At 32.1% G+C, this 12271-nt stretch overlaps 1 protein-coding gene across 2 annotated transcripts in view; it reads left to right on the top strand.

Annotated features, from left to right (window-relative positions):
* The first annotated feature begins 8990 nt into the window (after positions 1-8990).
* The window catches only part of LOC148226570 (xaa-Pro aminopeptidase 1), a 43791-nt gene continuing 40510 nt past the window's right edge, over positions 8991-12271 (top strand). For both annotated transcript variants that reach the window (XM_088203977.1, XM_088203971.1), the window contains exon 1: positions 8991-9047. Coding sequence is in view for 1 of the 2 variants with exons in the window: in XM_088203971.1 (XP_088060097.1) it covers positions 9008-9047 (40 nt within the window). In the remaining variant the exon portion in view is untranslated. The remainder of the gene's footprint in view (positions 9048-12271) is intronic.

The raw sequence follows: 12271 nt of genomic DNA on the forward strand, positions 1-12271 counted from the left end.
TGCTCTAATTATCTGACGGGGTCGCGACATGCGCTTTGCGATAACGCTACAAAATTATTGCGTGCAAAGGTGCAAATACTCGCACGCCACTTTTTCCGAGTAAAAAATTACATTCTTTTACTATTTACGTGTTTTACTGTATGAAGCTTTTACGTTTTTACGTTACAAAAGTTGCGAAAGCGTCATACGATGTTTACTTCTGAGGCGGTTTCTACTTCAATATGTTAATGTTCATAGATAAGCGGGAGAGGGGACAAATTCCCAAGGCGTGTTCTCCTCAAGAGGCCCGTCTCTGGAAAAATCATAGCAAGAATATATATAATATATGAAAAAAGTAAAAACCGACCTCAAATAATGAATCTGAACTAAACTACAGTTGTTTGAGATGTATTACTGATGTATTTCAGGTATAAGTTCCTTTAGCCCTTTTATACATACAAGAAAAAAACTTTGAACGCGCGTGATTATTGACAGCTGTCTGATTTACAGTGCGGCCAACATAGGAAACTCGAATTGAATCATCCTGTACAATAAGGATTATATACATATATGCGTGTTTCTTGTCGTAGTTTTCAAGTTGTATTGAAGATCAGTTTATATTCTCGGAGATTTGGCTGGACTTAATCAGATGGTCGAGGGAAGAAAATACGGCTGATTCCTTGTAGTCCAGTCAAATAAGGGTTTAACCTCGGAATGAAAGATAACAAGCTGAAATTTTGCACAGACCTTTGTTTTGGCGTTCTAAATATATGGTAAAAAGTCTCAAACGATATCGTGTCTGCTAATCAAGATATTAAAGGTCAAAGGTCATAAAAATCGTTTTTTTGCAAATATCTCGCCTCTTTTGCGTTGCATGTCATTAAATGTTTAACAAAACTTATAGAAAATAAAATTTTCTACAAGTTTGTTATAATTTATTTCTTCGTATGCTTAATGGTTTTCGAGATATAGCGCGGGGAGTGGGAAGCGCGCATCCGTTTATATAATAGGATAACGCTATGTAAACTACGGAGCCAGAGTTACCTGTACATTCTTCCACAGTTTCGTAGAAAACATCGCAAATTGTTATCTGCTAAATGAACCCATCTAAAGCATTATAACTTTCAATCTCCATATCTTCAAAAATCATCATCGATAATGCAAAAAGTAATACGTATGGCCTCTGATACTTCTTGCAAAAGCGGGACCATCCAACATTTTGTCGACAGAATTCGATGCATAAATTGTACTGAGAGCTTTCTTGATTCCGCTTCCATTCATTATATACCCTATGCATCCAATAAAAGACATAAGCATATGAAAGCCTCCTAGTTTCACAACTACTCTGGACAAGTCTGAGCTAGCATCTGAAGCTGCTACGATTTCACGTGCTTTTATGTACAACGGCTGATCAAAAGTTATTAAGCATGTTCTTTGTTCATGTTTCTTGGCAGTGTTTATAGCACACTGTAATGTAGTGTAAATTGTCTCCATATTACTCACAGGATGAAGAATAAAAGTAAGAAACAGAATCCGAGAAGTTACAAAGTTCTCATTGTTTTTTGTAAGTTGTTCAATAAATCCATTCCACCCTGGCAACGGTGAGATATTTTTCCACTTTCCGTACATCCACAACAAATCAACTACATTAAATATTTGTTCGGTTAGTTCTTCTACATCATTAAAATTTTGAACTTGAATCTATTGCTCAATCCGGATACGACATGATTTTCATACACTATAAGGGGTATATGTGATAGTGCTGCTAACTCCTTTGCACTTGATTTTGTTGTAAATTTCTTTATGCGGTCATCAGATATAACTTCAGATTTTGGAGTTATTATTTTTATCATTCCCATTATATGAACAGTATTATAGCCATCAAGAGTATAAATATTTTTCTGCATTATCTGCTGCATACTGTACTAAGGCACTTGACTATGATGGTTGATTACGAGGCTGTGGGTGATAAACAGCTGAAATTTAACATTTTACAGTATCACTATATGAAGCGAAAAAACCTAAACTTGACAAAACATCCAAAAGTCTTTTTGGATGTTTGGCCTATCTGTATTTTTTCTATGAAGAAATACAGATTGGCCTGCGATAACTGCGAAGAAAATGACCGTTTTCTTATGGAAGTCATTATAGCATGACTTATAGCTGTGTATTTCGTTTTAAAATGCCCCGTCTTTCCTTTTCTGTTCTTTATAATAACTTCTTGCAGAAAATGTAATAAAGTTTTCGGAATTTCTTCATTAATATTTTACTCGGGGGCGGATAAGACTTGGTCTCAACAACAGAAGGTCGAATATCGTCTCTAATAATCGCCGCAGCAGCTTCCACTACGCGCAAGTGTTCTTCTTCCGAAGTGCCTTTTTTATTTTTATACCAAGCTAAGGATAAAACTTAAGCTTGAGCATCGCGAAAAGAAAAAATAGGGAATGATCCAATCTTCGTTATAACTATAATATCAGTTAAATATTTTTCTCTTAATTTGGAAATGATCTTCTTATCATCTGGTACATACTCCGTAAGGACATCTCTCAACTCTTTCAATTTTTTCGCACAAATTTCTTGTCGAGCAATATTTCATTTTTAATTCCTAATAATACAATGAAGAAAGTAATAAAATTATGGTTCAAACGACTTGCCGAGACCACTTTTTTCACGATTGTTTACTTTTTCAAAGCTTATACCAAGTTAAGCAGGTAGAAATACTCGCTGGATTCTATAAACGGATGTACGCCTCCCACTCTTCGCGCTATATCTCAAAAACGGTTAATGATACAAAACAAATATTATAACTAAACTTGTAGATAATTTTATGCTTTACAAGTTTTGTGAAGCATCTAATGACGTGCAACGCATAAAACGCGAGATATTTGCAAAAAAACAAATTTTGTGACCTTTGACCTTTGATATCTTGATTAGCAGACACGATATTTCATGAGACTTTTCACCCTGTCCTTAGAACATTAAAACGAAGGTCTGTGCAAAGTTTCAGCTTGGTATCTTTCATTCCGAGGTTTAGCCTTTATTTCGCCTTATTTGACTGGACTATTGGTCTTTTAAGGGTCGTCTCAATCGATTCTGCTGAATTTTGAAGTGTTAGTTCTGTGTCAAATGTGAAAGTAGTGATTCAGAATGGCAGTATTTCGATTTATTTACCCATGAAAATTTGGGTGATGTTCTCAGTCATCTTAGCAATCTCAATTATTTGGGACGGTACCAAACTTTTTGTTGTTAATTAACAAGCACCACTGCGTAATGGTAGATTTACAATTGCAAAATTTAACAATTTTGTCATTTGGCGGATATATGCACCGAATTCCTTCGCATTTGCCACTGACCGTTTAAGTACATTTCTTTATGTCCAGGTTTTTATGCAAGTCCTTTAGAAACTGTTATACTTGCACTACAAACTCTGGAAGTTGTCCGAACCGAAGTTTAACTGAAGTCGGCCGAGGTCGCCGACTTCAGAGTAGCGGCCACACTGCCACAAATTTCATATGCCGTCCGGACGGCGACCGTGAACGACGTCCGCACGGCGGCTGCTGTCACGTACAGCTTGCATATTTGCGCGCGATCGAAAAATGTGCCAAATAATCGCAATTTTTAAATTGTCATATTATTAAAATTACGCTACTGATAATTATAAAAGTTTGTGTGGGCACTCACCAATACAATATCAGTGAAAACTTTTCGGTCGTAAATATGTAATTTACGCAAAATCTTTGTCGGTTTTTGCAAAATGCCATAAGGCATAAAAATGATAATTCAGAATACGAACACCACATCTGTGACTATCCTAGAATTTGTCGCCATCGATTCTAAATAAGAATTCGTTATGGTGTGACATTTATATAAACCGATCTAGGAAAATACATAAGGATATTGGAAACGATTTTTTTTACCAAAATCAAGTACCACTAATTATTTAATTTTATATGAAAAAAATATAATAACGATATCTGTTACAAGAATATACTATCAAAAATATAATTAATCCCTTTTGGTGCCCTAAAATATTCAAAGATATTAGTAAGAGTCTGTTGAAGTCCCCGATAAGCATGTGCTATTATAAATTGACCACGTGACCACGATGCAGCGCTCGTCATGCGTGTTGATCATAGGACACCTACGTGCATACTGAAATTGAACCGAGTTACTCGTTCTATTTTAGTTTGCGAAGAACCATATCATTATCTCTCACTCTCGTCACTTAGCACGCGAGAGAGCGAAAGGGAAAGTATCTCACCGCTCGCGCTCGAAAGAGCAGCTCCGACTTCGGTCTCTTTGACTCGGAAAATAATGCCGACAATGTTCGGAAGCGCTCGAAGCTCGGTAACTTCGGACAACTTCCGAGAGATAGAGCGGGCAGAACCGAACTCGACCGAAGTAACCCACTATATTCTCCGTCCTTGGCCAACCTTGGCCAACTTCCAGAGAGTGTAATGCAGGCATTAATTGAAGTCGCTTGGATACGCAATCGTTTGTTTATGCAAATAATAAAGAATCGTATGAGACGCTTTTAGCAAGTTTTGCGTCTAATTTTTCGCAACTATTATGGATGGTCCCGACAATAATAAATATATACAACCTAGAAGAAACAAGAAAGGTTTTAATCATGTCCTATGCTATTAGTGATATTATTTAGCCCCGACTACGCAAACCAAATTAAGCTTTCGCATTGGGGAAGACCTTGATCAGTCTGATTTGACATGCAACATCGCAATCTGCCATAACAAAATGCGAACTTGACCAACGCACCCGCTGGCCGTGGGCCAAACCGTCGAACCCAAAATCTTCCGAGTTTATCAATCGTGAAAGGTATCGATTGTGAAGCTCATTTTTTCTACGCATCAGACGAGTGGTAAAATAAAAAATAAAAGCCTAATTATTATTACCTATAATCCACATAAATCCTTTATCAGCGTTATTCAATCGCCAGAGTGCACTTCAACGGCTGGGTGACCTCTTTTTGTTTACTTACGTGATTGCCGCTAAACCCATATATTGTTCAGCAGTCGCGTGATACTCGAACATAACATCGTTTCCTTTTCTTTGAAGCGATTCACCCGCGATGGATGTAAAATTAAGAAATATTCACTCCATTTTAATTGATAGCTAACGCTTCATCTTTCGGTCGCCACGATACACAAGTGGCTAATAAATTCAAATATAATTTTATTTGTAGCGATACTGTCCAGTCAACAAAATCTGGATTGCGTTCATAAAACATCCAATCGAATTTATAACAAAGATGCGTGTCCCATAAATGCATTATCATTATCATATACAAGTTTGAAACATCGACAAATATATCCGATTATTTGTGGCCATTATATTAACCGCCCACGTTTCCGATATAATTCACAGAGTAGACAATCGAAATTATGGTGACTTGCATTAAAACAACTCTATTCATGTGTCAAAATATTGCTTTGATAGCTTGAATGCACATCATAAGTACTTGATACAATCAATTAAAAAAATATGGAACGAATCGTGCACCAATTTACATTAACGTAAAATAGTAAATTATCATGAAAATGTATACTTTAAAAAAAATATCAACTGCATAGTTTCATTGGCATAGTAAAACACGATAAATTTACAGTAATGTATGCTATGTACGAGTAACGTGTACACTTTTTATGCATTTTAAATTCACCAGACCACAGAACAAATGAACACCTGAAAAGATTAACTATAATGAAACATAATCATCATTTATAATAGTTAATTTAATTTTAAATGTGCATCGCTGAGCTTGGGTACAAGTTTATAGATTTCAACGTCATAGAAGTCTCACTTTATCGATTATCTAATCTTTCACTAACAGTTTTAGGTACAACTAGAGCCTTGGCAAAACTATGATTCCGGGCCTCATGACAAAAATGGCATTGTAATATAATAATGGGTACAAGTTAACCCCTTCTATGCTACACAAAATATAAAAATTAGCCACTGTTGCGACATATATTCTGAAATCATATTTTATGCGAAATGTTAGGCATTAAAAATTATTAAAAAAATCTAGTCATAATATTTATCAGATAATTAGTCGTGTTTTCTTTGCTGCTCAGTGTTGCCATATAGTAAATTTCCAGTCCAGATCAAAAGCAATAAAATCGTGCCATCGCGGTGAAAACGCTCGATTATCAAGCGTTTGTATTAAGACTTTTTATAACAATATTACGATTGAGAATCGAATAAAACACATCTAAACCGAATTTTGACCAATAGGAGAGCGCAAAAAACAATTATCAGTTCTCAGAAGACAAAAATTCACGACAAAAGCAATAAAATCGTGTCGGCGCCGTCGCAGTGGGAAAATTCGGTTTGAATATACTTTGATCAGCTCTCTTATATTAGAAGTCCATATTAATATCGGTAAGCCACCGTATTTTTAAAACTATGGAGCAATATATGAGACGCGATGTCTGTCTGTACTTATTCTTCCGCTTATTTCCCCCTGAGAGATGAGTTGGCTTAGTTTGATTTTGTACTTAACCTTATGAAATTTGTGTTTCGTTAATTCGTTTAGGTTAGGTCTGGATTTGAACAGAAATTGAGTTTCATAGACATTTTAGAGTAGAATATAATTTCATTAGCGCAATTAGTTAAATTATATGTATTTTCGCTAGTATAAATATTTACTGGTGAAAATGTATTTGATCTTCACTAGTGAAAATATATGTTAGTTCACTGAAAAATACACACTCACTGTAACATTTTTACATTGCATGTATTATAAATAAATAATGATAAGTATGTAAAAGTTGAAATCATACATTTTTACTAGCTCCTGCCAGATAAACTATAGTTTTACTGATAAAAATATATGTCTAGTGGTGAAAATGTATTCCGATATGGAACATAGTTAAAAACATATTTGCAGCATGTTTTAGAATTTCTGGAATCAGTGGTTGTATTTATATAATTTTTTTATAAATCATAATATTTCATTATATGACGCGCATTTTTATGCAAATTCAAGGGGCAGGGATGCGTCCACCTGCCCCCTGGTTCCTGATATTGCGTATTCGAATGGACGTCTATTAACCCTTTCTGTTCGTAAGGTGCGTGAGACGCACCATCGCTTGGCTCTATATTACTCGTAAGGTGCGTCAGGCGCACCATTTTAATTAATGAAATATAACGTTGATTTTTGGGTATTTCCTGTGCATGTTTTGAATGGCGAAAAGAGTTTCAAGAAGCATATCTTATCAAAAAAATATCATTTTTACTTGAATCAAGCCGGGGAGAGCTCATTTATTGCGTTAAGTCGGAGTTTTTTTATGACTAAATTTAAATGCAGATGTGCTGTAGATTTCTCCGAAGGCAATGGTTGGCGATCGTCCTTCGGTAGACACGCGTCGGTGACGTTTTTATTGCCTATTGGATTTTCGCCAGTCTCGGGTGTACATAATTTGTGTCTAAGTAAGACTATAGTGATTAATAATTTTGTTTTAATTACTTATTTTTTCATTTTTTTAAATTTTATTGTGAAATATTTTTTTTAAATTGTATTGTAAAAAAAACAGTGCTATCGCTGAATATAGTGATTGTAATGATAATATGTTTTGTAATGATAGTGATGGGGAGGATTTCATGTTTGATTTTTCATCTTCCAATGATGATAGTAAAGAAAGTAATGTCAACATTAGGCATGTTGTCTTGAATCGAAAATTGGAGAATAATAACTATTAATGACAATGTACCTTAAAAATATCAATATTTCCACCAAGTGATAAATGTCCTGGGCCCCAAGTCCTGGGTCCCAAGCACCGTGCAGAACCGTTGATCTTACTAACAGAAACAAGAGTCAGTGTCTCCACCGAACAGATAATTAGGAAACCTGGATTACGCATCCTCATTAGATGCTAACAACTCCAATCGTACCGACTTCAAATCGATATGTAAGATAGTAATCTTCACTAGTGAAAATACAACTTCACTAGAAAATACACATTTACTGTAATATTTGTACATCGCATGTAAATAAATAATGATATGTATGTAAATGTATCTATATATTATATTACTACGTATGAAAACGTTGAAATTATATAATTTTACTAGCACCTGCCAGATAAATTATATTTTCACTGGTAAAAATATATATCTAACGAGGAGAACGTATTTTGATATGATTTCACTGAAATGACACATTTTAAAAAATATTATCTGGATAGATTCGAGACTGTTTTTTTTTTATTTTTCCCTGAGGGATAACCCAAGAATTTCTAGTTTAGAATCATAGACGTCATTTAAAAATGTTATAGGGAGGGATCGCTTATTTAAAAATAAATTATATTCATATTTTTTTCATAGTAATGTTTTTAAATATTTTTATTAAATTTTTATATTATTTCAGTAGTCGACTTTTATTTTGATTTCATAAAGATTCATAGTATTTCATTTAATGACATGATTTTTAATGGCCAACTTCAAGGGGGGGGGGAATGCTGTCCTTGATGATAACTATATTATATTGCTTTTAAAATAACGGAGAATCGTGTATTAAAGCTCATGATCTTTATTAGGACTGTAAGAATTTTATTTTGACTTGATATCACCTTTTAATACCGATAAAGTACTTCGATGATGATCTCATTAATATAATTTACTGCCTGCTACAACAAAATTACTAAATATAACCCAAGCACGTTTACCTCGAATCAAATCAATTTCGCATAAATTGCTTAAACGGTATTTGCACACTTCCTCTGAAATAGTACACAGCTCTTTGTACTATAACAGACTGTATCAATAATTATGTAAGATTATAAATGTGTGAATGCATAAAATACATACACATGTAGATCAGTTTTAAGCATTGCATAAAAAATCAAAACATATAAATTACTTACCATAAGTTTATACGTCCAACTAAACAAGTTTGACAGTAAAGTACGCTTGCGTACACATTTAGTCGTGTCGTGTCAGAATCAAACAGCACACTATTTTGGCTTAACTTCAGGCAAGTGAAGATCGACGTCAGTTCTCAAGCGACGCCATGAGGGGCGCCGGTTTGTTCTCTGCTCTGGCGATAGCCTGTAAGTTTTTTTAATCTAATATATTAAACAGTAACATTAGCTAATAATAATATAATAATACCAATAACATATTTATTAAGTTACTTTAAAAAAATTATGAGTTTCAAAACTTTTCAAATGTATAAAAAACTTGATCATATGTATTAAAATTTATTTTTATATTATATATATATGTATGTATATTGAGTATAATTATATTATATCGTAATAATAATCACCGCTGATTTGCAATTCGAGCAATTATTATAAAAACACGTGATTTCTCCGGTTGACCTTTTACACCGCCAATTCGGGTCAATACGCCGACTGATGTTTTTATATTATATATCTTGTTGCTTTTAAATGCCAGCATCACATTTAGGCCTCCCCCGGCGGAAGCTATTTCCTTTTTGGATAACCTTTTTCAGCGATTTCACCACCCTTTTTCCGCAACGGAATGTTTCCGCCAATCCCTTTTCCCCCAATCTGTCCGTTTGAAATATCACTAACGCAATTATTTCACCTAAGCAAATCAGATTCACCCGCAATGTTTATTTTTATTATAATTCAATATATATGTATCTAACTCAACATTATACGCTATTATATGAATCACCCTATTCATCGATAATACCGTTTAGTAGGAACTACTTTTGCATAAAATATGTACATACATAAATTGGTAATATACATAATATTTTAATTATGATGTATGTTATAATGGATATTATGTATCTTATGACCAAAGGGACTATATTATTATAAGCTACAATATATATAGTATATTTAATAGAAAATTCTTGAGCTGCATTGTGATGCCTATTTTATAAAATAGTCTACAGTTAATTTAATAACTATTAAAAAAGTGCTGTTACAAAACCTATTTCTTTCAATGTTAAATAAGAATTCTGTAGTTCATCGCTTTTTTATTATTAACTATGATTTCAAGATGAGAAATATGTTATTAAGCTCTATGAATCTTCGAAAGAATTATGTAAGTCATAATTGTATATTACCCATAAAAATATGAGGAATGCATTATTGAAATGAAATATGATATTTTCAATTTAAGGGTAATTTGTAATTTCAAGTTTACGTCTATATTCTAGTAGTAATTAATTATCTCATTTGAACATTAAAGCTCATTAAATAATATTATATAAACATATTTTATCTTTATTTAAAATACATTTCTCTTACAATATTTCACAATATTAATACAATGTGATTATTATAAATATTTTTTAAATATTATTTATTATTAGTATATGTATTATCTAAAAAATTTTTTTTTTAATTAATTACATAATTATTGAGCTGTAATTTTGGAATTAATTACAGTTGCATTGTCAAATATTAATGCACAGAATATATCATATCATATCCATATGTTTTTTTTATACATTTCACAATCCACACTAAATATCTCAAACATCATAAATCAAAACGTTCACTTTTACGCAAATCCATATAATAAAAGTAAATATATAGATATGTTTATCGTTAATTACTTTCATATGGAATAATAAAATATGGTGTATTCGTTGAAGTAATTTATATATCTATAATAAGTATTATTACTAGATAGTTTTACATATAAAAAATTGCGTAAAATCCTTGATATTGTGAACACAAAGACTCAGTGAAATCAATATATGGTAATGCTTCCTTTTGCTGCAATTATGGTCTCAAATCTTTGACCATATTTTTGTTACAAATACTAAAAATACAGATAAATAGTATAATTTATAAAAAATCAGACCGCAAGAATTATATCGATTTCTGCATATAAAAGTGTGTAAAAATATTTTTATTTTATTATTTTAATATCTATTAAAAAAAATTTTTGGCCCTTTACTTTTTTTATTATTTTTTTAAGCATTCTCTAGCTGCTTACATTCTTCTTTAAGACTACTATTTTAATGTTTACAATAGTTTAATGTCTATAGAATTAAAACTATGGTAGTTATAATGTCAAATTTCGTTATATCCTACATAAATACTAAAATTACATATATTTTTTACTTTAATTTCTATTTTTTATGTTTTTATATTGATTACTAAAAAGCTAAGAAAAATTAATAATTTTAAAAAAAGATGGTTAACAAACACACATTTTTAAGATAAGTTTAATGACAATATCTTTAATAGATCGTTTGTTACAAATTTTAAAAGTACAGATTAATAGTATAATCTATAAAAAAAAAAGCGGTCCGGTAAAGACCGCAAGAATGATGTAGATTTCTATATATAAATGTGTGTAAAAATCTATATATTTTGTTTTTTTAATATATATTAAAAACAATTTGGCTTGAGATATCTACATGATTTATTAGGATAAGTTTAATGACGATATTTTTAAAACTACGTCAGTTATAAATCGTGTCCTCAAAATCCTACTTACATAAGTAACCAACAAATATAAAAAAAAAATTTTTTTCAATTTTAATGTGTTTTAATTTTTTTCTAAGAATATTATTTGCAAAGTTACGCTTTTTTAATAGCAGAGATTTTGTTTCAATATTGTGGATAAGGCTAGCAAGCAAACTTGAAATTGTTGACATGATAACTACCATAGTTTTAATTCTATCGACATTAAACTATTGTAAACATTAAAATTGTATTCCTAAAGAAGAATGTAAGCAGCTAGAGAATGTTTAAAAAAATAATAAAAAAAGCGAAACAAAAAAAGTAAAGATAAAGAGGTCTGTATAGTTCTTGGAGCGAAATTATAGTCCTAGTAATGGAGTAAAATGTGTATAATGCGGTTTTGTACCGCGTAATATACACTGACGAGTGCGTAAACCGTATACCAACGTTAAAGGCGGTAGTAAGAATGCGGCGTTCTTCTAAACAACTGCTAGGTTCGTGGGTACAGCTAGCGGGACTTCAGACGCGTGTTTGGCGTGTCTCTTGACGGATGTTTTTATGAATCGCATGAAATGAAGTTTCATGTAAAAATTATACTACGTGTCCATAAATATCGTTATATCCTAAATATACTATATAAATATAAATACTAAAATAATTACCTAGCTTCGTCCAGGATTTATTCAAATTTTTACAAAAAAAATTATCCTGCTATAACAAGCTTATTTTAATATCAAGCTTAAAATAGACCTTTTGACTAAAAAATATCAGCTACAATGACATGTGCAAATGTCATGTTGCTACAGTTCTTGTGACAGACAGAAAGAAGTAATCGAAAATTCGTGTAGTTCTTAAGTAATCTACCTATTAATGTC

This window comes from Plectrocnemia conspersa, unplaced genomic scaffold (assembly GCF_051122295.1).
Source record: "Plectrocnemia conspersa isolate PC_06_02 unplaced genomic scaffold, ASM5112229v1 ptg000014l, whole genome shotgun sequence".
NCBI lineage: Eukaryota > Metazoa > Arthropoda > Insecta > Trichoptera > Polycentropodidae > Plectrocnemia > Plectrocnemia conspersa.